The following is a 27,025-nucleotide window of genomic DNA, read 5'->3' as shown; positions in this document are numbered from 1 at the left end:
GTTCTGCCTGCAAGCAGATGTGTCTGTTGATTGCTGTGGGTAGGAGGAGATTGTTTCCATCCAGAGAAATGTGGGACGGCCGTTCTTGCTGTTTCAGAGCTCATCTCACCTCTTCCTTAGCTTGACTTTTTCCTCTTTGGAGATGATTTTATTTCTATCACACAACACAGCAGCACCACGTCCAGCTCCAGAGTTCAGAGCCTGCCCAGGGCTGCTGCGTGCTGTGCAGCCACGAGTGGGGAAGGCACATGGGAAGGAGTGGATGTGCAGGGATGTTGGGTGGTCTGCAGTGGTCATGCATTGTAAGCACGGTGTGAGCACGGGGGGGTAAAGTGAGGGCTGTGCGAGAAGCTCTCACTGCATCAGGTGGTAAAGAGTAGAAAAACAGGGCGGTCCTTCAGTTCTGCTCTCATTCACAGAGCGGAGAAGGCTGCGTGCTGTCATCTCCCTTTCGTTTTGCATATGAAACAAAGGTGTTGGAGGATACGGAACGGAAAGCCAGCCCTGATGACTCATGAAGACGGGCAGCCTTCACGTAGGGTTAATGGTACGCTCTATATGCAGAAGGAACGGGGTATTTTCGTGCTTCGTTTTCTAAGAGGCGTTACTTTGTGCCGGTGAAGTGAATGCTGTGAGGCGTTGCATTGAGGAGCAGCCGGGAAGCAGCGGGCGCGAGCCGCTCACCAGCGCCACCTGGCGGCAGGGGTGGGAGTTACCAGGCGTTGTGCTCTCGCGAGCGCCACCTGGCGGCACGGGCGGGAACTACCAGACGTGCTCTCGCGAGCGCCATCTGACGGCACGGGCGGGAATCAGCGCGCGTGTACGCTCGCGTGCGCCACCTGGTGGCCTAGCTGTGGAGGGCCTGGAACGTTCTAGAGTGCGCGGGCGGGCAGGAGCCGTGCCCAGCTGCCATGCGGACCGCCGGGCTGGGAGGAAACGTCGGCGTATTGCATGCTTATGGAGGGGAACGCGGCACCGGGCAGCGTCCCTTAGTGTCCTTCAGGCAGCCGACGACCCTGCATTGCTGCGATGGACCCCCACGGACAGCCCCGTTCGTGCAGTGCCAACAGGTGTGCAGTGGGGGAGGGAATCTGCAAGCGCGCCCTGCTTTGCTGCGAGCACGCACAGCTCTGTCGTTAACAAGTGGCTTTTCCTTGCACCAGAGCACAGCGCAGATGCACAGCTGGCTTGGTGCGAGTCTTACAAATGGGTCTCGTTGCTGCGGATGGCTTTGCTGGGTGTTTTCTGCTCCTGGGTGCTGCTTTGTGCAATGTGGGAATGCCAGCATAAGGGCTCTGCACAGCCTTGCTTGGCTCACAGCGTGGAGCTGCAGGGCTGCATCCTGCACTGGGAACCGTGTGCATGGGGAGGCTTGGGGCATTGGCTTTGGAAAAGAGCTTTGTGTGATAGCAGTGCTGCGTTTCACATTGCATGAGGATTTGCTGGTGTGTGAGATGCAAGTCTGCCATTGCAGATTGATTGAATGGAACTTCATGGCAAAGCGCAGGCAATTTCAAGTCAGGGAGTCGAATGTTTGTGGCCTGGTAGCGCTGCTGAATGCGTGCCATGAGAACGTGCAGCCACAGCTTCATGATATTTGCCTTTTTCTGCTCTCCTCTATCCATCAAGCTGCTGCGTTGAGGCCTGCCCTGCTCTGAGTTTTATTGCAGGTGGTATTGATTACCCAGGTGAAAATAATTCCTTTTCTACCCTGTTCTGGTGGCTCGGTTTCCAACTGGAAACTGGACTGAAGCTGACTGATGGCAGGATGCATACACCTTTCTGACAGATAAAGCAGTAAAGCATAATTGCATCGGTTATTCTTGCACCTGTTGCTTTTATTCGTTCAAGCATTGCATAGTCCTGGTGTGAAGGAGCCTCTCAATGCCAGCACCACTGCCTGCTCTTGGTCACTGGTGGGGGATGTTGGTGCTCTGCAGGAGCGCTGAGTCTGTGCAGTGCCAACCGTTCTCAGCCTGCACGTCAAACCCTGCTGTACCCAATGGGGCCTCGGGCAGTTGGTGCTGGTGCTCTTGTGTCACTGCTGGGCATTGCTTTGCTGCAGATGCTGTGACTTCAGAGCTCGCTGTGCTAGCAGTGGTGCTCACAGGGCTGTTTTCCTTTGTTGTCCTTCTGTGCTGCTGACAGCAGAGCTCCTGGTTTCACTCATTCCTTCTGGAGACAAACCTGGGGACAGGAGCTGTTGGGAACACCTTCATCTAAATGTAAATGTTGGTTCCCTGCCTCGGGCTGCCTGTCAGAAGTGGCTACAAGTTAATGCTCCCAATCAATTCATCCCTATCAAGAAATGGTCTTTTATATGCTTACTGCAAACGTATTGTTCTGGGGTAATAGGGCCACGTTTGTTTTGTAAGCTGGTGCTTCTGCTGGAATGAGAAATAGAAGAGGAAAATGGTGTGAGGCTGCGTGGGGTGGGCACAGCTCAGGCTCTTGGATTCGGTTTTGGTCCTTGGCTTTTGTATAGAGGTCACTGGAGAGAGGACCAGTCCATGGCCCCAGGCCTCCCTAGGAGCCCCCTGACGTGCACAGGGCTTGGGTCAGTGGTTTCCCCAGTCCATGCAGGTTCTGTCTGGTTCTGCCGCACATTCCAGCCACGTTCTGCTCTCCCTGTGGATAAAACAGAGGGAAAGAGGCCGACTCGCCCTAAATCCTGGTTCCTGTTTCCCTGCCTTGGGTGCCGGGGTGAGGTTCTCCACCTGATGGCAGCAGATGCTCAGGAAAGGACTGCAGCCCTCTCCACCCGTGGGCTGTTTCCAGGAGGAGCTGAGGGTCTCACAGCAGTCGGTCAGAAAGAATGGTTTAAAGTAAATTAATGACGGTTGTAATTAGCTGTGTTTTACAATATCTCTAATTATCGGTGGCAAACTCTTGGGGGTTGGAGCAGAGCCTTGTCTGTGCTGGGAATACCAGCTGTGTTTTGTCAGTGCTGCAGAGAGCACTCTGTGCTGGAGCATGGAGTGATGCAGGGGGAAGCAGCAGCCAGCACCTGTGGTGTCTGTGAACGCAGTGAGTGTGTGTATATGTGTGTGCTGAATTGGTGCCTGGTGCCACTTGTGCATGCAAATCTGCCAGCAGGACGTGCATTTGGGTCCGGTCTTGGTGTTGAATCCAAGCAGTGAAATGCTTTTTTGTCCCAGTTGGTTGCCCTGCTTATTCAGGCAGAACTTGGTGCTCATTTTGTTGGTGTTTGGTGCTGGGTTCTCTGCAGGCTGTGTCCCCAGGACTGGGAGAGCTGTTGCAACTGCTTGGAGCTTTCCCTGGGGAGCTGAGCACCAACCTTTGCAGTCACTGCTGGAGTGGGGGGAGGAAATTCACGTCCTTAGCAGAGCCTGCTTTGAGTTGCCTCTTCTGTGATGCTGCATGGGGCTGGGCAGCCTGTCCTCACCTTCTGCAGGGGATGAGAGATGGCTGCTGTTAATTCTGTTTAGAGACTGAGTTTGCTAGGTTAAATTGTGATATTAATTTTGCTTGCTGATACCTGGACTTGTGGGGTAAAATGCATCCATTCAGGTGGTGTCTTTGGGCAGTCTGTATTGAGGGCTGTGAATTGCAATGTCTGTGTTCTGCCTGCATCCACAAGCTCTGGAAAGGCACCCACTCCAATTAGCAGCCACTGGGGAAGGAGCTCACTTGTGAGCAGTGGGATGCAATAAATAAAATATTAACTAGAGGAGGTGGGGAGCCAGGAGGGACAAACGGGGCTGCACAAAAGCTTTCTGAGAAAGGGGAGCCCATAGTAAAAGGAGAAACTTGGAAGCACACACCGTGCTGTGCTTGCTGAGTGCCCCGTGGAGCCTTGGGCTGCTGTCAGACCCGTGCACATCACCGTGCTTCTCTTTTCCCACTGGCAAAGAAAGATGTGAGGATGTTCCAAAATACATGGTTTGATGGAAGTAAGTTTCAGATGGAGGTGTGACATTCTCGTCGTGTGCAGCTGTTTGGAGGCGATGGGAGCTCTCACACAGACTGATTCCATGGAGCACCTAAGAGGAGAGCCGCTAGGTGGGGAAAAGCAAGGTCACACGAGTCCTCCGAGGGCAAAAGAGCAGTTGAAAACTCATTTTGGTTCTTAACAGGGAGGCAGCGAAGCGACTAAAAAGTGGGTGTGATGTGTTGAGATAATCTAATATGAAAAGGTACCCTGGAGGCAGAAGGGGCCACGTTTGAAACCATCAGCAGCCATTGGAAAGCCTTATCAAGAGCAGAGCAGGAAGGATGGAATCATCAGTCCCAGAAGGAGAGCGGTTCAGTGATGAAGCGTTTGGCAGCGTGGTGATGTGAGTTGGATTGTCCAAAACCTGGCAGCTGGGGAAGGTGGTGGCCCTCCTTGCTGGCACGTGCTGGAGCGGGGCACGTTGGTGTTGTGCATTGCACTGTGGCTGTTCTGAGCACTCGTGTTCCTCAGGCAGGAATTCATTGTCACCGGTGTGCGTGCACGTGTCCATCTGTATTTACACAGATGCAAATACGTGATGTCTGTTTATCGCAAATAGAAATACACCAAAAGAGGTGTAAGACCTGTTGGGTGGAGGAACAGGGGCTGGGGGAAGGTGGTGAGGAGCTGCTCCAGGAAGCAGCAAAGACACCCAGAGCAGCGAGCGCCGGCACGTCTGAGCTTCCAGGCACTGCTCTGATCGTGGCATGACGGAAATGGGACAGAAGTTCAGTGTTACCACTGGCTGAGCACGGGATAATGAGGGCACAGACAACCGTGGCTGGGCTCATTAGCCATTCTGCTGCCCAATTAGGCTAGGAGCTAATTGCTCATTAACGAGCCCGGACCTGCTGAGGCAGCTGGGCTTCCCTAGAAGTCACGGCTGGAGCCGCAGTGGAGAGCGGGTAGAACAGAGGCACGGTTTGAAGCCAAGGAAATGGAGAAATTCTGCTGCTAAGGAAGAGCTGTGCTGCTCTGCTGCTGCTCCCCGGGGACAGCGGTTAGATCCCTGGCACGGTGGCAATTAGCCTGGCATCCTGCAGCTAATGACACGGACTGGGAGATGCTGAGGAGCTTAGGGTGAAAGGTTATTCTGACCTGCCTTTTCCTCTGAGCATCCTCTGGAGAGAGGCCGAGCTGCTGGCTGGGAGGTGCCGTGGTTGGAAACACAGCAATCACAGCACAGGGTCAGCAGTGGGACTGCGGGGAAAGCAGAGGTGCTGTGCTGGAGCAGCCCCAGCAGTGCCTCCTGGAGAGGAGAAGCTGGAAGCCGTGATGTACCTGCGTGCATCGGCCACCGCGTAACACGAGCTTGTATTCAGTTTGGCACTCTGTGGTCAGGACGGTCCAGGTCCCACCTTGCTGGTGGCACAGCATCCCTTCCCTCCATCTCCATACCTGTGGGTCTTTCATTTACCTCGTGCTACATGCGACGGGGCCGGAATGAGAGCAGCAATGGGAGGAAGGCACCAAGATACTATTTTAGCTTGCAGACTGTCTGTAAGACAAGCAGAGCAGTGCTGGTCTGGGCTTCACACTGCGTGTCTCCTGGAGCCGGCCCTGCGCCTGTATGGGAAGAGGTGGGGAGGGAAGGAACGCGTTTCTCATTATGAGCTGCAGCCTGAGAGGAGAAATCCCCCTCCCCCCCAGGCCCTCTGCCCCCCGCAGCTCGCTGATTATTTTTGGCTGAGGATGGAAAGCACAGCCGTAGCATTTTTCCCATAGGGGAGCCACCCACGCCGGAGGGGACTGAAGCCTGAGCTGTTCTCTTTGTGCTCTTTCAGTCCCTGGCCACGCTCTGCGCACCCTCAGCCCCTTTTCTCCCAGCACACCGCGGGCTGTCATCCTGCCTGTGAATGCGTTTGGGGCAGCAGGCAGAGCAGGGCTGTGCTCTGCACGGTGACCTGGGGCTGGCAGTGCCTGGTGCAAGGGGAGCAGCACGGCAGCTGTCCCAGGTCCCCCCCACACCCCCCCAGCCAAGCCCCACACGCTGGGGAGCAGCCCAGCTTGTTTTCTCAGCTAATAGAAAGCACATGAGGAGTGCAGCAGGCACGGTGACAGCTGCTGGGAATGATTCACTTGGGACACAAACAGGAACTGATCCCTAGGCAGAGCCCAGCCGCCGCTCAGGGGGGGTCCGCCAGCTCCACAGCCCCCACCCCAGCCTGACTCACTTCCTCCAGCCTTGGCAGCGCTCGGTGTAGGAGGGCACAGAACCTCCGTTCCCCCCCCCACCCAACGTCTGTGCCGAGGCTGCAGTGTGTGATCTGCAGGGGAGGCCGCCCAAAGGTCTCCAAGCAGGAATAAATCTGACATTGTATTGAGCCAGCAGGGTGCAGACTGCGCTGGGAAAAGGGGAGTGTTGGTGCTGCGTGGGGTGTGCAGCGCACAGCGTGGGGATGGCTGCTGGATGCAGCCCGTCTTCTGGGGTGCACTCGTATCCCTCGTTGGCCCCTGTTAATGTTCTGAGTCCTTGGATGGTGAAGGCTGCCTGTGTGATGGCTTGCGTTGGGTTTTACCTTTTTCTTACGGCTTGTCTAACAGATTTAGTGCTCGTTTCAAAGCCTGATGTGCTGCGAAGGAGCGCAGTCTCGAAGGGCAAGGCTGGAGCATCTCAGGGCATTGCTGGCTTGCTAGGAAAGTCAAACTGATTTTCCCATCTTGAGGGAAACTCCCAGGGTTGGGCTGGTGGGAGCTGCCTGGACCTGGGGCAGCCAGGCCCCTAACCCAAACTCCCTGCCAGCAGGAGGGAGCGCAGCTCTGGTGGCAGCAGGCAGGGAAGAATCCGAGCAGGGGCTGCAGCAGACATGTGGATGGACCCCTTGATCCAGGCGTTGCTTTTTAAAGCAGGAAGGCTCTGTTTTGGGAAGCCTAGCTGTGCACGCAGCAAATGCAGGCACCTGCTCCATCTCGGGCTGCGCTCCGGAGCCGTGCGTCACCCAGAGGAATTCCAACACGAAGCCCAGCTGGCGCCGGCCCGGGGATGAGCTCTGAAATCAGAGCTGGCACCTCGTGCTCAGCAGCCTGTCCTGTCCTGGCTGCCCTAGCTGGGTGGGAGCTCTCTGCCCCCCCCAGTCTGCTCCCCAGCTCTGCCCTTTTGCACTGACGCTGCCCTTGGAGTCGGGCCTGGCAGGTGGGATGCTGTCACTGAGGCTAGAGCAATATGGCACGGTTGAAAAGCACTCACATCATCCCTCCTTCCCTAAACCCCCCACATTCCTTCTGCGGCCACCAGGCTGCCTGGATACCGCTCTCAGCTGTCAGGGAATAATAGCCATCGAGTCCTAATTACAAATCACCCTGGCTGGGAGTTCCATCTGGGTCTGCTCTGGGGGGACTGAAAAGGGAGGGAGCGTAGGAGAAATGCTGCACAAATGTGATGCTCAGAAGCGTCCAGGCCTCCAGCCCCAGACCAAAATAGTCCACACTGCAGGGCTTGGGGCTGCAGAGCTCTGAGATGTGTGCTTTGCCTCATTCAGCCCTGGGAGCTCTGAACTGGAGAGGGCAGATGGACCCAGTCGCAAAGCATCTCCTGTCCATCCTGCATCCATCAATCCCTCCAGAACCTCCTGCTTGGCTGCTTGGCTCCCTGCAGGGAGGAGGCAAGCTGAAGAGGTTGCATTAGCTGGAGCATCTCCATTGCAGACTTTGGAGACCTGCAGGGTATCCATCACAAAGTGCACGAAGGCACCTGCAGCTGCCTGCTGCCTCCAGGCTGCTCTCTCTGCTTTTCCCACTGGCTGCAGCTGCCTGGGCTGACAGCAGCGCTCAGAAACGCTCCTGAAGCAAAGTTTCTCCCAGGTACAGGATCCTGAAATGCAGCTTGCAGCCCATCTCCCCACGCCCCGGCTCCCCACGGCGTTGCTCTCCCCAGCAGTTACCCAAGGGCAGCCCCAGGCCAACGGCTGCCGCCGCTTCTGCATTTCTCCTGCCGCGTTGCACCCGAAGGTCAGGCAACCTGGTGGCATTTGCAGCCTCGTGACTGCTGGGGAGATTTAATTTTCAAAGCGTTCCCAACATCCCCTGGGATAGACCTTGGCTGAGGGCCAGGGCCCGTGACCGCCAGGAAGAGCTGTGCGAGGCCAGGCTGATGAACGGCTCTGTTCCAGCAAGGAAAGAAAGAAAAGAAGCAAAGCAGTGGGGAATAAGAGGTTGGACCCGCAGCCCTTTTGGCCTTTTTCAGGCTTAGTGATGCCTGCAGCAATGCATAACCTGCTGCTGACACGGCACTGCAGTGCGTGGGGGGGGGGGATGTGGGTGTGGGACCCATCCCCTGGCAGACAGATGCTGGGAATCTGCTGCCTGGCACCAAAATGGGTTTGTAGGTGCGAAGAGAGCCTGCAGGGTGAGAAGTAGGGGAGGAGGTGGCGGTTTCAGACAGGGGGTGTGGATGTGGGGAAGCGGGGAGGCTGCAAAGTCTGAAATCCTGCCGTGTTTTCTGTAGGCATGGCTGCAGAAGCCAAACCAGCAGTGGTTTTGGTTTTAACCTTGTGGAATGCAAACACGAGGAGCGTGCTGGCACGGATTGGCACGGCGATGTCTTGGGTCTGTGAGTGAATATGAGACACAGTTCCTGTGTATGGCCAGCACGGCTGCTGGGTTTCCTGAAGGCTGCTGCAAATGGTAACTTAAAAAACCCAAAATAATCAGGGGAAGGAGGACTGGCATTCAAAATATGGAACACCTCATAAAGCTGGGGAGGTAGGAAGCAAGGCGAGCAGGCACAGCCGGGGCTTGGACTTGCAGGAGGGATGGTGTACAGTACATAAAGCCCAGGGAATTGGCTCGGGGTGCAGACTAATGAGCTTTTTAATTAGCTGCAAATGCAAGCGAGGCTGAAAACCCAAATAAATAAGTAAATTAAAGATTTTAAAGGCTGAACGCAATCAATGAGGAGGTCAGCATTTAAAATATTAAATCTGCAAGGCAGTCAAATTTACAGCAAGTTAGCAGCGCTGGGGCTGGGCTGTCCCTGGGAGGAAGCAGAAGGTGCTGTTCGTTGGGCCAGCAGCCCTCTGGCTGGATCACGGCATCTGCAAACCCATTCATCATCCCGTGCCTGGGATGTCCTCTGGGGTGTCCCATCCCAGAGCAGCGTTTGTGGCTGTGCAGCAGTGCTGGATTAGGTGGTGCAGTGGGGATGTGGGGCAATGGGGCATGGCCAGCACAACCCTCCTCCTTTTTGCATCCTGGGCAGAAACGTGCTTGTCAGAAGCAATTCTTAATCAACCAGCGTGTCCCCTCGTGCCTTTGCAAGGAGGCAGAGCAAGAGCAGAAGCTGCTCTTCATTATGCTGATGCCCCTGGCTGCCCTCAGGAAGGGGGAATGCTAAGCAGCTTCAGACCCCCCAGCATGGGGAGCTTGGAGAGCTGGAAGCAGCATTGGCACGCGGGCAGTCATCGTGTCTCAGTGCGTTTGGAGCAGAAGGGAAAACGTTTGTACGTGTGATGTCCTGCTGGAGTTTGCACCCAGGCTTTGGTAGTAACAAAAAGAGCCACGTGTGAAGCTCTGATAGCGACTCACTCGTGGAAAAAATAACTTCACTTGCAAAAGCAAGGCAGTAATACACAAATTCAGAGCTGTTGGAGTTTGGATGCGTGCTGTAATGGGTTTGTTCAGATGGTGATTTACTGAGACTTGTGGAAATGAGGGGGGGGGAGGAAGGTTCCAGCCCCCGGTGGCCTTGAAAGCGATCTGCCAGCGCCTGCTGGCTCCGTGTTGATGGATTTGCTGTCACGTCTCCCTGGCATGAGGTGACAGATTTCTGTGTCGGGTGAAGCCAGAACCAATAGCCATCCATCACCGTGAGGACGGCAGGAGCAGCGGGGAGGCACAGCCAGGCAGCCACAGACCCTGGTGAGGGGCTTCCCTGCCCTCCTTTCTTGTCAGCACCATCATGGAAACCAGTCCTGCACTGCCTACAGAGTGTGGGTGTAGTGGGGACGGAGGGCTCCTCGGGATGCTCCTCTTGGGATTTTTATTACTGTGCTGTGTCACCTGCATTGCATTATCCAGCGATGGGGGGAAGGCTCCCAGGGCTGCTGGCAGCCTGTCCTAGCAGATGGAAGGGCAGGATGGCTGTGCTGCAGCTGGCTGGGCTCTGCCTGGAGCCTTGTCAGCTCTGCCCACCTCTGTGCATGAGCAGCAGAGCCAGAGCTGGAGCTCCCTGGTGCATCCTGCCTGCGAGAGACTGCTGCTCCTTGTCTCCTTCCGAGATGAAGTTCCAAGATTGGAGCTGCCTGTTGTGCCATTTTACTCCTCAAGTTCCATTTCAGAGCTAAACCTGAGGTAAAGGCAATGCTGTATCCATCCAGACTTTTGGCGCTGGGCAGAAAAATGCTTTCTCTATCCATGCAGGTGGGCAGGAGGAGCTGCCTTGTTGCTCTTTTCCCCAACGTGATGCATGCAGTGTCTGAGCTCAGGTGGGTGGTGCAGTGCTGGGCAGGACCTGGTGCTGCCTTACTGCCTTCAGGTGGCTCTGTTCTCTCCCTGGGCTCTCTGTACAGTTTCCAGTGTTGGGTTGTGACTCTGTGTGAGGTGTTCGTTTCTAAGTTGCTCCTACAAAGAGCTAAGAGATGGAAAAAAAAGCCTTACAAGCAAAGAACACAAGAGTGTTCCTTTAAGCTGAATTAGCATGCACAAAGCTTGGGCTGCCGTTGCTGCTCCCAGGCCTCAGACTTTGCATCTGTTTTTTCATTTGCAATAGGCTAATGTGCTTTGACACTGCACCCCTCTGGGAAGCTGTCGGCAGGCAGTGTCAATATTTCCTTCCAAAAAAAACCCCAACCATCAGCCCACCACCCTCTAACGCATTGCTTTACAATATGCTTTTCAGAATTAAATTACAGAGCATGCAGGCCAAAAGCCTCCACCTGAAGGAGACATTCCCAAATTCCACCTGCTCACACCCTGCATCCCCCGAGTCTGTTCTTGTGGTTGTCCATCCTTTTCCATCTCCTCTTTAGAAGGGAGGATGCACCTGGAAGCTGTGATGCTGCTCAACAAGACCTGAACAGGTTGGAGAGTGGGACAGGGAGGAAGCTGGTGAGGTTTAGCAAGAGCAAGGGTAGAGTTGTGCACCTGGGGGGGAATAACTGCATGCACCAGTGCAGGTTGGGTGCTGGAGAGGAGCTCTGCAGAGAAGGATCCGGGGGTCCTTTCCTTTGGAGTGAGAAGGATGGGGGGCTTGGACATGCAGGAGTGAAGGCTGCATGAAAAGTGCTCCCAGGAGAGCCATGTGATTGCATGGCAAGCAGCAGCAGAGTGGAGCTGTGTTCTCCCTGGGCTCTGGCATTGCTGTTGGGGAAGTGAAAGTCACACTGCTGCTTTCTTTCTAGCTGGACGTTCTGTCCGTGGAGAGAGAATGGGAAAGGATACAAATCCATCCTGACTCACACCAGTACCTGACATGCACTGTTAGCATCACCTCTGGGATGCTCCTCGCCATCCCTGGCCCTGCACCTGCTTGGTTCCTCAGAGCCCTTTTTGCTCAGCTCCAATCACCCCGTGCTGTCAGCTAACTGATACACAGCTCTTGCTATTCTTGCTTTTATTTTGGGTGTGTATGCAAGAATCAAATTCACCACTATGTAAAGGGCTGAGGTGAAGCTCTCAAGCTGATAGGGCTTAATGAGAACTGTAAATAGTTCATTGTTCAGCAGCAAACTGCATCCCTTAAAGATGTCTTGCTGAATTAGCAGCATTGGGTTATCGATGTTGTGCTGTTCTACCCTTAAGCAGGCCTTCAATAAGCCAGTCATAACTTCTCCCATGGAGATTCTGGTGTCTGCTGAGGCTGTGTTCTGATTGCCTCTGGAAAGGGCTTTCTGAATAGGAGCCTCTCCCTTGTCCTCCATGGCAAAGGAGAAGAGAAGGTACACAGTTAATTTTCTTACTGCTTGAAGTGGACTAAAGGCTTATAAGCATGCATACATCCTTCTTAGTTGTGTATCCTTCTGGCTCACAAGAGTCTTTATTGCTAGATATGTTTCTTCTCATATTTTCTTACTACTGACTCTAATTTCCCATTTGAGCCTCATGGCACGGACTGTATTCCAGTGTCCCACACCTTAAGGGGGGCAGCTGCCTTTCTCAGGGATGCTGGGAAAATGTTATGCTTCTTTTCTGAGCCGTCCTGACTTTGTCCTGCCTTCCCTGAAACTCACACACACCGGTGTCCATTGCAGCAGCCAGGGTGACTCTCTGGTCAGCACTGTGGCTTTGGGGTTTGCTCCTTCCCAACAGAAAACCAAAAAGCCCTACAAATTGCCCTGTGCTTTCTTGCTCCTTGCCAGGCAGAGGAATTGCCCAGGAAGGCAGCAGGTGGAAGGCAGTCCTTCCTATGGTGATTTAACCACAGCACTTCCCCTGTGTGATGGTGGGCAGCTCTCAAGAAGTGTGGGTTCAGTCAGAGGCTTTCAGACGAACCCTCACTGTGGCATCACAGCTCTGTTCAGATGCAGGAAGGAGATGAAAGGCGAAGCTTCAACGCAGAGCTCATCCTCAGGCAGGGCAGAAAATAGAAGCACTGAGTTCTCTGGGCCTTTCCTCTGCCTGGAGATGCTCCGTTGGCCAGAATGTCACTTCTCATTTTCTTTGTGCTGTTCTCTCGTCTGTTCTCATTAACCCCTTCCTCTGTGCAAACCCAGCACAGCTCCGCCTGCAGCCAGCACTGCTGTGGGATGCTCCTCCTGCTTCCCTGAGCTGCAATCCCCAGTCCGTAGATCTCCTGCTCTTTTCTGGGAGCAGTCTGCCTTGTTTAGATCCCTCCGTTTTTTATGCATCGTAATATCAATACTGTCATTCAAGTCCAGATCCCAGGGACTTCCAACATGCTCAGCTCCTCGGGTACCTTTCAGTACCATCCCTGGGTCTCTCTGCACTTTCGTTCCTCAACTGTGCAACCTCTGATGTGCGTCCATTAACGCAGCAAGGCCTCACGATTTGCTGGCTCTGCATGGATCATGGAAGTGTTTGGTTCTGGTAATTGGGAATCCAAAGTGGCACATCACCATCGCGTGCTGCAGTCCTTGCGCAACTCCAACTTGTGATTCTTTCCCAAGGTGGCCATGAGGGGCACTGCAGGGTAAGGAATGGGGGCACCCACGCTGCCCCAAGGATGTCTGGCTTCACGGGATGCCATGGGGCACAGCAGTCCCTGCAACCATAAAATGGAGCAGCTCTCAGCTGGGTGAGAGCCATGCCCATGGCTGGGCTTTTGAGGCATGTTTGTGTGTGTCTGTGGGTGCAGAGGGGACCTGAAAAGAGCTTTGCAACAGAACCACGAAGCAAATGGAAGGATGTGTGTGTTGAGGTGAATGAAAATGTGCACCTCAAGGTGTGGTGTGTGTCGGTGCATGTGCGTACTGCACATCTGTATTGCAGCAGACAGGTGTGTGCATGTGCTCGCCTCTCTGCGTGGATGAGTGGGTGCCAGAGTGCACACAGGAGTACCCCTGGGTCCTTGCATTTTGGAGTGTGCAGTCAAACAGGACTTGTAAGTAGCGTGGCAGTAAGGCAACCTGCTTGGAAACCACGACAGTCTAAGGCATGTCCTTAAAGGAATTTAATAAAACAGAACAGCTGAATGCATCATTATCGATGTTTGGATTTGAGCGTACCAAGGGTCTTGCTGCAGAGGCAATGTTTTCTCCTTGGAGTATCATTCAGGTTGAGGAAGGCAGGCAGGTTGGCTAATTTGGTTTGAATGAGCACTCTCTTGAGACAGCACGACTACATGCTACGCTCAGCACCTGCAGTGCTCACCTGCGTGGTGCAGCACGCTGGGATACAGCATGATGCATGGCAGCTGGGTGCTGAGGGCTGTGCTCTTCAGCTCTGGGCAGCGGAGCAGCACTGAATCTCCTCCTGCAGGCTCTGCTTTCTCTGGAGGGGGAGCAGGGGGGGGAGAAGCAGAGCCATCACCTGCTCGAGGTCTCATCTATCACCTTGAATTGTGTCGCGGGATAAAATTACTCATCCAAACCTAATGATAAATTAAATCAAACTTGGAGTAAAGAGGATTAATGGGCTGTGCGCGCACATGCACACGTTTGGCAAAGAGGCCGTGACCCAGGGAGGTTTGAAATGCATGCTGGAGCTGATGGAGCCAATCACAGGGTGGGCTGGGGACGGCTGCTGGGCTTTGCATCCCTGCACAGAGTGCAGCTCCCACCCAGCCATGGTGGAGATGGCTCCTGGAGGAATCTGAGCTACGTAAGAGTTTATCTCTGGGGAGGATAAGGGCCCGGTGTAGGTGGGGTAAGCCTTGGAGGAGGAGAGCTTCTAGTAAATGACTGCTTAAACTGTAAACATATTTAATGAAGGCCAACAGCATCTGTGTTGTTCCTGCTGAAATAGCGGGCTGGGTAAGAGCAGAGACTTGCAGCATGAACTGAGTGGGAATGTTTGGCTGTTGCAGCCGTCAGCTGCCAAAGCACGGGACACAACAAATCCCAGAGCTTGTGTTTGCCTGGGGCTGGGAGTTGGGGGGCTCAGGTCTCCTTCCTGCTGTGCTCACAGCGGGCACAGGCTCTGTGGGCTCTGAGCTAAGCTGGGCTGGGAAAGCAGTCCCCAGGACTCCCTTCAGCCTTAAGATCCATGTGTGTTACTAACCTACTTGAGTGAGGAGCTGGGAGGCTCTGATTTTCTGTGCCTGCTAAGTAATGCAGGGCTGTAAGGGCTGAGCACACGTGGCATCACCAGGACGTGGTGCGTGTGGAGCGGGCTCTGCTCAGTGCTGTTGGGCACGAGGGCACCGAGGTGCTCCCTTCCACCCAAACCACTCCAATCACATTGCCTTATCATCACCTGACAATGTTTTTCAACATCAACAGCCTCATAAAGCTTTTGCTAATCTACAGCAGATGCCGTCAGGACTCCGGTAATTCGCTTCACCGGGGGTGGGGGGGGGGAAAGAAATAACAAAAACAAGAGCCAACCTTCCTCCAGCCCACCACGCAGAGCTTCCATAACAAACGTGTGTGTGTGTGGGGGTGGTACATCCCCAAAGCAAACAGGGTGTTTCGCTCCCTCTCTCGGGTTTGGCTAAAAAAAGCAAACAGACCGCAGAGGAAACGCGTCACGGTGCAAACCGTAACCAGATGGAGCGTGGGAGGGCAGGGGGGGTTTCTGCGGCACAAAATGCGTGTTGGAGGGCTGGGAGTCCTCCCCGGGGTGGGCTGAGGAAGGGGAAAGCCCAGCACTGAAACCGAAATGCTGGGGGCTGCGGGTGGAAAGTGAGATGGGGTGGCACTCGCAGAGCATCTCGCCCAGCTCCTTCCTTTTTCTGTGCTGTTGCCACGTGCTGCTTTCTCTTCCCCCCCGCTTTTGTCTCTGTAAAATGTACATTTCCCTCTGGTGAGGGGGTCAGCAACCAGGAGACCCCGCGTCCCTCAGTGTGGGGCTCTGAGCAGCCAGGAATGGGGCATGTTGGCCACAGAGTCAGCAGCACTGGTCGGAGTGCAGAGGTGTTGGGAGGGCCATGGGGTGTTACAGTGTGTGTGAGCGGGGAGGCTGGCAGCAAAAATACATCGAGATCACACAATCAATCATTAGGGCTGGAAAAGACCTCCAGGAGCATCACGTCCGACCAACAACCCGTCCCCACCACGTCCCCAAGTGCCACATCTGTGTGTTTCTTGAATGCCTTCAGGGATGGTGACTGCACCGCTTCCCCGAGCAGCCTGGCTGATGTCACGCATCCATCCTCCAGCCTTCAGAAGGGCTGAGGGATTCTTCCAGAGGGGCAGTTCCCAGCTGTTTGGATCCCAGGAACAGTGACAACCTGGCCCTGCCAGCCAGGGCTGTGCAAAAGGCTTTGTGCAAGGCTGCAGGTGAAGAGCGTGGGGAAGAGTGAGTGAGAGCCGTTAATTAGTGCGACTGAGCAAGCATAGGCAGGAAGGTTTGTAAAAAAGGTATGGCAGGACTGATTGATAGGAACCTGGGGAAGAGAGGGGTGTCTGAACGACGTGTGGAATGAAAAGCAGTGTGTGACAGCTGCAGGGGAGAGGTCTGTGGGATGCGGTGTGTGGAAATAGAAGATGCAGAGTGGTGAGGTTGCAGAGTGGGGCTGCCAGCAGTGAGAGGTAAGGGAGTCTGAGCTTGGGGATGAAGATGGATGGAGTGAGCAGTGGGGCAGGGAGGCTTCATGGAGGACCAGAGAGGGGCAAGGTGTGCTCGGAGCTTGGGTGGTTGGTGCTCGGAGGGTTTGGCTCGTGCACTGCATTGGCAATGCTGAGAGCTCTGCATGCTGTCCTGTCAGCACAGCTGATGTGGCTGCAGACTGTGTGCTGCAGGGTGCCCCACGGGCAGGGCAAAATTAAGTGCTTTACACCCATAGAGTGTTTCAGGAAGGGGCTGCTGCAGCAACCGTGGCAGGAGGGAGGCTTGGGTGATCTGCATGGCCAGCCAGAATGGAAAGGGAAGGGTAGAGAGGAAACGGAACTCAGGAATGAAAAGCTGTCTGCATGTTCCCCCGAGCAGAGGCAGGCACTAGTGGTTCCCCCAGTGACTCTCGGATGATTAGCACGCCTATGGAGCAGAGCTGCTGGCTCTAGGAGTGTGAGAATAGTTCTCAATACAATGAAATGCAGATTTTTCCCAGTGTTACTGTGCTAGCCTCTGCCTCCCTTCCCAGTCCTACCCCAGCAGTGAGGCAGCTCCCACCCCGACTCTTCCAGACCCTGCAGACGTTGCTTTGATGGAGACAAGAGCCCGCCTCGCTCAGTGGCAGCTGCTTGGAGCTGAATGCCACTGCTTGCTGGGAGCTGAGCCCTGTGTCTGTTGCCTCTCTTCACGTGTTGCTTCATCTCTAAAATGAAGGCCAGCACCGCCGCAACGCATCCTGGCATCACTCCCCAAATGCAGGGATGCTCTGGGGGGGGCTTTCCTGCAGTCCTGCAGTCATTCACCTCAGTGATCTTCCATGTCTTCAACGGAGAGACGGCATTTTCCTTCACTGAGATGTTTGCTTTTGGTAGGAAGTGTTCCTCAATAACCAGGTTAGATCTTCCCATCCTGAATGTCCCCACACGTCCCTGCAGGCTGGGTGGGGGCTGTCGGGTGAGCGCTGCGTGGTGCAGCTGTTGGCTGCTACTGGAAAGCAGCAGGATGGGGTTGGAGTTCTCCATTCGCCCTCCCCTCCCTCCCTCTGGGCGAGGGGTGGAGCAGGGAAAGAGGGTGGGAGCTTCAGACGCCGTTCTCATGGAATCCTTTTCCATCCCTTTCCCGGCCCTCGGCATGAAAGCAGTCCCAGCAAAACAGAGATGCAGATGGTCTCACCCCTGGAGCCAACGCCTGTGTCAAGAGCCTTGGAAATGTGAGACTGTGCCACCAATGAAGTTCAAAAAGCGCTGCTGTCAATGCTGAGGAGGTTTCCCCACCCTTTTCCTTTTTTTTTTTGTTTTGTTTTGTTTTGTTTTTGGAGATGCCGATGCCTTTCTTGCTTTGATTCTTTTTGTGTTGTTTCTCTGTGTTTTGTTTTCTGCTTTCAGTCCTTGGGAGCCCAAAGAAAGGCTGATGGAAATCAGGCACCCCCTACTTGGATGGCTTTGCCCAGGGCTTGAGACGTCCCATTCTGAGATCCCATCTGGAAGAGTATTTTCCAGGTGTATCGCTGCACCTCCCCACCCCCTTCCCACCCCCCCAGCATTACCATGCACCAATTTCAGTGTAAGCATTGATTAATGAGTGCCGTGGGTCCCCAGCCAACACCTGACCTGCACAGACAGAGCTGACATTCAGCTTTGATTCCCTCAAACGAAGTGAAAAGCAGGGCAGGGGGACTGGGATGCATCCCAGGCTGGGCAGTGTGTGAGGGCAAAGCCAGAGCACAGGTGGTCCTAAGGGCACAGTCTGTGAGGCAGGAAGATTAATAACAGTGCGTGTAGCTGCTCAAAGCAAATGTAAAAACAGAATTGATGGCCAGATATTTCTGATGCTAGAGCAGCATGGAGCTTCATCAGTGGAGATGGTGAAAATCTGGTGAATGGAAAAGGACAGGGAGGCATGCGAGCAAAATGCTTGGGTGTAAGGGCATAGCAGGGCTCTGTCTGATGGGCCTCTTCTTAAAATGCCTGGGTGAATGTGCACCTGTTACTGATTTATTTCTTCCTTTGAATTTCTAACTCTGGCTGTACGTGTGAACCTCTCCCGTTAATTAAGCATTGCAGTAGAAACAAAGGGCTGCTCATTAAACATCCCCCCTCAACATGTCTCCTTATCAGAAGTCCTGGAGGGGAGGAGCTGGGCTCTGTAGCACAGTGAGGACCCTTCCTCGCTCATTCTGTAGGCAGCGAAGGTGCAAGCAGTGCTCTGAGCTCCTTAGCTCCTCTGGTTTTTGTGCTGGAGTTACACCCTGCTTTTCTTTCACCTGAGCTGTTGCTTCAGTCATAGAATCATAGAATGACCTGGGTTGAAAAGGACCACAACGATTGTCCAGTCCCAACCCCCTGCTATGTGCAGGTTGCCAGACCAGCATCCCAGGCTGCCCAGAGCCACATCCAGCCTGGCCTTGAATGCCTGCAGGGATGGGGCATCCACAGCCTCCTTGGGCAACCTGTTCCAGTGAAATGTTCCTGTTCAAGCTTAGTTCAAACTCACATTTTCTGGTGTAGAAACTCTTCTCCTTCAGCTGATGATGCTGCCAGCACACACAGCATCTCTGCTGCAGTGGCCTCGTGCCCTCCTTCCCCTGCAGACAGATGTCCTTGCTGTGCCACACGTTAGTCAAGGCCCACATTGCTGCGAGTCCTTGCATGGTGCCACAGTTTGTATTTCTGCTGAAATATAAGGGCAGGATGGCTGTGCAGAAGTGAAAGACCCACAGCACTGATGCTGAGCTGAGACCCAGTGAAGCTGTGGTGAGATGCTGCTCGTCCTTCAGGAGCATTTTAGAATGTGAGTTGAAAAACACATGGCCCATATTTCCCTGAAGTTAAAAATAAACCCCATCTGATCTGCAGCACTCCTGTCTTCCCTCGTTGAATGGTTCCAGCTCCAGCTTGGCAAGGAGGGACTGGCAGACAGGTATTTGCCTCTGATTGGCTTTTATTTCATTTTAATTGCTGCTCATTCCAACTGTTCCTTATGTTAATATATGTATATATATGTTTGCATGAATGTACATGTGTACGCACGCAAGCAACCACGCAGGACCACCCTCCCATGCAGGCAGTCAGGTCAATCACTGAGATCTTTGCACAAATTAGGTTGTAAATGACTTAAACTCTGTGGCATGCTCTGGGTCCTTCCTGGCAGCGTGAAGACAGCAGATCTCAGATTTCCCTGATTTCTCTGGTAGGGGAGGAGCCTGCTGGCATTCTGGACCACACAGACATCCCTGTCATAGGGAGTGTGCCCGGGAGGATGACACTGCTGCTACACGGGCAGCTGGAGCCCTGATATGCTTTAATGCAATTCTGAATGGCCTTGAATCTGCCTCTCGTGTTTCCCATTTAAGTGTTCACTCAGCATCAGACTTGCAAAGCGTGCTGCCTGCTTTTGGTTGCACAGGGAGACCTGCTCTGGGGGTACAATGTCAGCCATAAAGAATGTGAAATATTCCGAATTATCCCAGCATTGTACTTCACATCTTAGGCATCTGCTCCTTGCACTGACAGTGCTGAAGGAGAGACAGCTTTTTTATTTCTTCCCGTGTTTTTTAAGCTGTAGCATCCAAGCCCATGTCTCCATTTAGCTCCGATTGGCTACAGCGTAAAATGTGGCCATAGTTGTAAAGTCCCAGCTGGCAGTGACCTCGCTGAATATTTTGCAGATCAGGGAACTGATGAGCAGGAGGACTGATTGCGAGGATCACACAAAGCTCAGGGGCAGAGGATGGAGCCCGCTCCCCCCGCCGGCAGGTAAGAGGTGTCAGGAAGGAGCACTGATTTCCCTGGGGCCTCACGCCTGGCAGATGCTGCCCATCATTGTCACTGTGGTGCAGCTCAGCCACGATGTCACCACACACAGAGAGCTCCGTGGCAGCTTGAAAGGAATGCCACTCATTCATGGGAAATCCCCTGAGTGCAATCCCCAGCGGTGGGGGGAAAAAACTTGGAGGCTTTGCACGTGTTGTTGTTCCTTCCCTACCTCCGTGCTTCAGTTTAAATCAACAACAACCCTTCCCCCCGCCCGGTCCACTCAATTTAAAGCATTTCTGCCTCCCAGCAAAGCAGAGCACTGCGGGATGCAGAGGCATGGCTGTCAGTTTGCCTCCCTGGGCCTTTGCTGCCCATGCTGCATGGCAGTGGGTGCTGAGCTGTGCACGTGTGCATGGGGAGGTGGGTTGAGAAGGGACAGCGCTGCTGCTACATAAGGCTTTTTTATTCCCACTTCTTGCCAACATCATCAAAATAACTCACTTACACCTAATAAAATAAAACACAGAATCCAAAAGCCTTCCTCCCCTCCAGCGGTTTGTCTGGATCCCATTCCTTGCAGCGGAGCTGAGAAAGCCACAGAGGGTTCTCATTATCATTATTTTTTTTGTTAATTTTTCCAAAATGAAAAATACTCAGCGAGGCAGAAGGTGCTGCACATGTCTGGCACAGACAGCAGGCAGCTCTTCCTATAGCTGCAGGCTTGGTGGAGACCAAGTTTGTTGGGGGGACTGGGTCAATATCTGTATTTTTCTTTTTTTATGCTTAATGTAGTCCTTCCTTCCCCACAGATAGGTGGGGTTTATCACCTCCCTGCCTGCTCCATGCACATGTGTGTGTGCTTTTCTAATCACAGCCCGTACGCCCTTCCCTTCTGTTTCCATGTAGGACTGCTTTCCATCACAGCTGTAACTCTGCACACTCACGGAGAGCAAAAGTGGGAAGGAGTGACCAGAGGTGATGGCTGCAAAGGTGAAAGAGAAAGGTACTATAATGTAAAAAAACAATACATTCCGTGTGGGGTGATGGCGATTAATTCATCTGTATGGTAATCGTAACAGCAAAGGGGAATGCTCCTGTGGTCAATTAAAATGCAAAAGGAGTGACCTCAGATTGGCCACACAGAGCTGGGTGCTCTTGGCGGAGGCTCTGAGTAACAGTGATTGTGAAATGATCGACTGAGTGTGAGACTGGGAGCTCACAGCAGCGTGTTGACTTTGACAGCCTTTCCAGGGGAAGGCACAGCAAGAAAAGACCTCAGCTGTGTCCATTTTAGGCCTCTCCTTCAACCAGGAGGCACGGCAGCACTGGGATGGGTGCAGCCCTGGGGGGATGCAGGAGCACGGGGACCATTGGCAGAGCCCAGAGCGAGGCTGCCAGCACCAGGGATTTGGGCAGTGGGCTGTTAGAGGGGCTGGAGCTCCTTCTGCTCCTCCAGTCAACCTTTGCAGCCATTCCCTTGGTGGGAAGCAGCACGGTGCATAGCACGGATGTGACTCAGCTTGGAGATGCTGTCTCAGTGCCCACAGTTCAGCTGCACGGCTGTCTGGCATGGAAGAGGGATTTATATTCACGTTCAGTGTTTTCTTTTTACTGTCATGCATATTTAATACGCAGCTAATAAACAAGGAACTCCCACAGCTAACCCCGCTGTGGCTATGAAAACGTGCACTAACCCAATGCCTCCTAACCTCCTTTCAGCTGGAGCTAACGAACAGCAGAGGGGAAAGCTGCCCCTTAACACAGGTGAGTGGTCTCCACTGAAGTCACTGGGATGTGGGCACATGCCCATCCTTATTACTTGCTAAATCCTTTTTCTTTCAGCCTACCAGAGCTCACGGTCCTTGTGCTCATGATTTCCCAGAGCTGAGTCCTTTGTGCTGCTCAGCAGATGCTGTCACAACATGGGCACATCATCTACCTTGCAGAGCCCAACTTCTTCAAGAGGCAGATGCAAACTAAGTAAAACCATGGAGCACTGACCCAATGATCACGACAGTCTCTTTTTCAGTCATTACAATACAGAACATCTGCGGGTGAAATGGAGTTAATCATCCAAACCTGTAATTTTCAGCTCTTATCTGAGTGCTGTCAGGCTATTGCCAGCAGTGGCCAGCACTCAGGAAGGAGGCAGCAGAGTTTCTGTTAACGCCCCACCAACAATACTTTCCATCTGTGGCATGTTTAAAAGCTGAAGCATCCGAATGTTTTTTCTTACAGGCCATATCAGAGAGTGAATTCCTGCCTCCATGGGTCAGCAGAGGGATTGTGTGATCATATGAATTATGGAACACCATGCAAGAGGCAGAACACAGCAGGTTGGGATGAACAACCATTAATGCTCAGTTTCTATCTATTGAATTATTACCTGGAAGTTGTTATTAAGAGTGTAATTGTTCAGCTCGGGTGCTGGTGGCAAGAGATTTCAGATGATAAATATGTTCTCCAGCACAGCTCAGCTCTTCTCACTAGTGTTGCAATTTGGTGAAAGCAGCCTGTATCAGAGGATCTGGAGGTTGGGAGGGTAGGGTATGGTTTGTAGTGCAGAATAGTCTTGATCATGGTAAACTTTCTAGTTCAGGCTTCACATACACGGTGTTTCTCATTCTTCTTGCATGTCTAAGCCTCATGTAGCATTGAACCAACCAGCTCTGCTTTTGAAAATAAGGAATAATTGTCACATTTAACCTGCTGGAGCAGACACAGTTCTGCTAAGACACAGTTCTTCAGCCATTATCAACACTCCATATGAAACCTTTCCTCTCCCTCATTATGTCACAGCTAGACTGTTAAATGTTTTCAACCATTTTGCAGGAGTAATAAAAACAAAAAGATAGCAAGAAATCAACTTTATCTCCTTAAATATCGAGGTGGAATGAGCTCCCCTAGCACCTTCCACCACTGTCTCTCTCTTATCACAAAAGAGGGACTGTGCTGGTTTGCTGGAAAGAGAAATGGGGAGGTGAGATGGCAAAAACTCCCCATCGTTCCCCACCATCCCTGGGTCTCTTTCCAGGAAGCTGCCCCCATTCCTGTGCTGTCTGGAACTGCTGCTGGCTCCGTGGCTGTGCCTTTGGCTGCCAGCTGTGGTGGGTGGGCGGCCGTCCTTGGGGGTCCCACTGCTGCCCCCAGCAGCCATGGGCAGAGCTGGGGGGGGGCTGAGCTGGAGCTGCCCCAGCCAAGCTTTGGGTCTGGGGAGGAGGGCTTTATTCTGCTCTGCTAGTGCTTCTCAAATGCTTTTACACAGGCTTGCAGTGAGCCAGTGTTTACTGCTGAAAAATAGCACTGTTGGTGCTTCCCACCCCCCCTACCCCCCCCCATTCCTCTGGATTGCAAGATCTGTGTGTTTAAAATGAGCAAAGTCTCAAAAATATGGAATTCTAAAGAGAAAACGCTTTGTAAGTGCATGTGTGTGGCTTGCAGCAGTGCCGAGAACCTTCCCATATAAAAATCAGCTCCCAGTTCTTCCCCATCCTCCCCCTTCTGCTCTGTCCCTTGTTCTTGCCTGGCTCCAGCCCAACTTCTGTCCCTGTCTCCCCCCCCCTCCGAGAGCCACCAGACCCCCAGGAGGTGCATGCAGCTGATGTCCCTGCTCAGGAGCAAGGAAGTTGAAGCATGCCCTAGGAAATGTGTGCTGGATTAACACCTGGATGGTTTGTTCTGGTCACAGACATGCTGATTTCTCAGCCAACATCCAAACAGAGCCCTGAGTGATAGGGCTGCGTGGAGGACGCAGGTATTTCTGGTGCTGGTCCTACTCCATTAAGCTGAGCAGTAAATTTCTTTGGCAGAGGAATGAGATCTAACCAAATATTTTCTTTGGGCTTGGTTCTCTTTTCATTAGCTTTGTTTTATGCAGAAGTGATGTAAGCAAGCGAAGAAATAATTTTTTTTGTCTAATTCTTACAGAATTATTACTGTTTTTGCTGTAGGATTATTCAACTAACATGCTGATTTCTGGTCACAGACTGACATACCTCCAGTGGATGTCATAAACTCATTTTTTGGGTGTGATTTTTCTGCATTCTTCACAGCAGGGGTAGGAGATAATGGGGTTGGAATGTCTTCTTGGTTGTGCTTTTTAGTTCTTTGTCAGGCAGGATAAAACTCCAGCTAATCCTGCCATAAATTTAGGTATTCCTAATCCTCCAGTATTCCCACTTTTGTTCAAGCATTAGGTATGTGGTCGGTCCTGTGCCAAAAAAATAAAAGAAAAACTGGGGCCTATAAGCAGCTACATTAACAAAAATAATATTACAAGCTGCCCAGTATTGCTCAAGTTCAGATGGTTTTAATAACTCTCCCCTGTAACCTGTCTGGCCGTGCAGTCCTTGCACGGGAGAGATCTGGGAGTGCACAGCGTCTCTGCTGTGCCTTCCTGGCTGATGGGGGCTTTGCAGGCTGCTGCAAGGAGACCACGGCCACGCAGCTGCCAGCTTTGCTTTTTACAAGCATCAAAATAGACAATGGGGAAAAAAAAATAATGGAAATAAACAAGCAGGCTGTTTTCGATTAGGAGCAGCCCTACTCAGCCTGCGCCACAAGCGCTCGTGTTTGCTTAAACAGTACAAATAATTAATCCTCTGAGAATGGATTCCTGGTCCAGGATAAGACAGCAGGGCCTCCTCCTTGCTCCCGTGGGTCCGATTCTGGTGGGCCCTGCTGGTGTGTGCTGGGGGTGAAGCCTGTAGAATGGTCGCTGGGCAGTTGTGGATCAGGCTCCCTTTGTGCTTGGGTGTTGCTATGCTGATCTTTGGGGCTGCGTGTGAACTCGTTCATCAAAATGACCAGCCTGACTGGCCTCACTGCTGTGGTTTATGGGTGCCATCTGCAAGCTGTATTGAGGGCTTATGAAGCCGGGCTTTCTTGACTGTATTCCCAGCTTCTCCAGCTGTGGGCCTCTGTGCACCTGAAGGATGGGGACAGCATCCCTACCTGCCCGACAGGAACGAGTGTTCAACTGAGAAGTGTCTGTGCTGCCATGTGCCCACATGAAGGATGGAGCCATGAGCAATTCTTCCTGCCCTCATCAGGCCCTGCTGACGGAAGGGGGAAGCATCCCTGTGCTGCCTTGCTTTGAACAGGGCACAGTGTGAGGCACAGACACAAACGCAGACAGTTCAGCTTGCTTCTCTTCTCTTTTCCCCTGCAGAGAAGCTGGCCCTGATCCTGGTGCAGAAGAGCAATCCTGCTGCTGTCAGAGGAGCTGCACTGACATAAATCTGCTGTAAGCAGGAGCATCACAGAGCCCTGCATTGGATGTTTTCCACCCTCCAGAGTGAACGGGTGGACTCCTCTCAAGCAGACAAGCCTCTGTGCACAGCTGTCCTTCTGAGATGGATGTCGCTATCTGCAGCAGGCAGCTTTGCTGGTAATTATCATGATTTCTGATAATTATTATTGATGATGGTAATACATCGTCACAGAATTTGTGCTGTGGCATTCTGGATTGTTGCAAACTTCTTGCAGAACAAACAGACTCCTCTCGTGAGGAACTTTCCAGGTAGCAAAGGAACATGTGATAAATAATGTCTGTATATCCAGCCAGATTGAGATGTGAGTACAGAAGGTCAAGCTTGCTATTCTGCTTTCATACCATTTCTCCAGACGCTCCCGTGATAATAAATAATAATGATTACCTAATTAACTGTAAGGCATAATAGCAGCTTTCATCCCAGATCTTAACAACTCTTTGAAAGGTGGATTTTGCAAATGTGGGGCTGCAGCACAGGAGATGAAGAGCTTGATTTTCATCAGCCAGTGCTCAACTTGCCAAAGGGGCACATGGGGAAGCATGGAGCAGAAGGGGCTGAATTTGTGCTCATTGCAGCACTGTCCAGCACCTCATTTTTGAGGCTGGTTGTGCCACACGGACTCGAGGCATCCATCCTTCCCACACACTGCTTTCTTGTCTACCCTTTTTTTTTTTTTAAATGTGGTCTTCCAAGTGTGTCTCTGATACAGATACACCTAGAAACTTAGATCTGGTTGTGGAGATTGATTCATTCTGAGCAGGTTGTTGTGTTCCCAGCTCAGAGGACGACCTTGCACCTGGAAACTGCAAGAGCAGGAATGCTCTGAGCACGGTGTGCACCGATGCTCTGCTCACAGGCAGCCATGCAGGCAACATTGTGCAGAGCGTCTTGAAACATTTGCAAGATGAAAAGTAAATTTGTACTGCCGGTCCTGTCTAGACCGTTCTGTTTTTGAAAAACACATGTGCAAGCAGCTTATCTAAGACAAATGTGTTTGTTTTAGGTTTTTCTTCCCCCCCTCACCGTTTCTGCCAAGAGAACTGGAGGGCTGCGGTCAGTGGCACCACTGAGGGACACGTGAACTGACAGTCAGTCTGCTACAGCAAATATTGCAGTCGTTTCCAACAAAGGCAAAACAAACCTCACGTCGTCAGTGGCACTGCAGGTCAGGCACGAAGCTGGGCCAGCTCCCACAGTTTGGGTAGGAAAAGAAACCCAAGCAGTGCAGAGAGATGAAAATGATGGGTGACCAGCCAGCCAGGAGCTTCTAATCACATTATTGCATTCTGCACACAGTGAGTAGCGAAGCAAAAGCTCTCGGTGAGGGAAAGAAAGGGAGAGAATTGCTAAAGGAAGATGAGGATGGGAGGAGAGGGAGAAGCTTCTCTCTTCGTCCATAAAGCTGGTGACTTCCTTGCTTGGGAAATGAAGACCCTCTGACCCCCAGAGCTTTTGCCTTCCAGTTAAGACAATGTACAGATATTCTGCCAGACTTTGCTGCACCCGTTTGGTACCTATAAAGCTTTTACATTCAGTTCTATTAGGTTGGCTCTTTCCCAAAGACATTAAATTCACATAAGAAATAAAAGCATTTTGCAGCACTGGAGCCATTCATACCTTAGGAAGTCGTAGAGCTTCGTGAGTGGATGTCAGAGAGAAGACCTTCCCAGCAAGGTGCCCTTCAGGAGACCTTTTCCTGTAGGAAAACCATTTGCCACCAAAATGTCTGGGGCAAGAAAAGGGCTAGTGATGGGATGAGCAGGGTATGTATGGGGAGGGCTGTCTGCTGGATGGTGAAGAACAACACCATCCTATGGGAGCAGAAGAGCACACAGTAAGTGTGTGTGTCTAGCAACAGTGGGAGAAGAAGAAATATTTGCAGACTGGCCTTAATTGTAGAATTAAGTGGAGCATCCACGGAGGGGAAGGGTGGG

At 52.6% G+C, this 27,025-nt stretch overlaps 1 protein-coding gene across 2 annotated transcripts; it reads left to right on the top strand.

Annotated features, from left to right (window-relative positions):
• The first annotated feature begins 120 nt into the window (after window positions 1-120).
• LOC104914127 (uncharacterized) lies at window positions 121-26,232 on the top strand. Of its 2 annotated transcripts, XM_085242322.1 has the most exons (7): window positions 121-1,070; window positions 18,919-18,982; window positions 19,731-19,818; window positions 20,725-20,821; window positions 22,057-22,154; window positions 24,989-25,207; window positions 26,095-26,232. In XM_085242322.1, exons 2-6 carry the CDS (start codon window positions 18,941-18,943, stop codon window positions 25,054-25,056), a joined length of 393 nt encoding a protein of 130 aa, XP_085098448.1. In that variant the 5' UTR covers window positions 121-1,070; window positions 18,919-18,940; the 3' UTR covers window positions 25,057-25,207; window positions 26,095-26,232. The 2 variants fall into 2 exon arrangements, with proteins under 2 accessions (XP_085098448.1, XP_085098447.1); XM_085242321.1 differs by lacking the exon at window positions 18,919-18,982.
• Window positions 26,233-27,025: the final 793 nt, after the last annotated feature.

The sequence above is a fragment of the Meleagris gallopavo genome, chromosome 23 (assembly GCF_905368555.1).
Source record: "Meleagris gallopavo chromosome 23, MGAL_WU_HG_1.1, whole genome shotgun sequence".
Classification (NCBI taxonomy): domain Eukaryota; kingdom Metazoa; phylum Chordata; class Aves; order Galliformes; family Phasianidae; genus Meleagris; species Meleagris gallopavo.
This window is presented reverse-complemented; position numbering and strand designations above follow the sequence as displayed.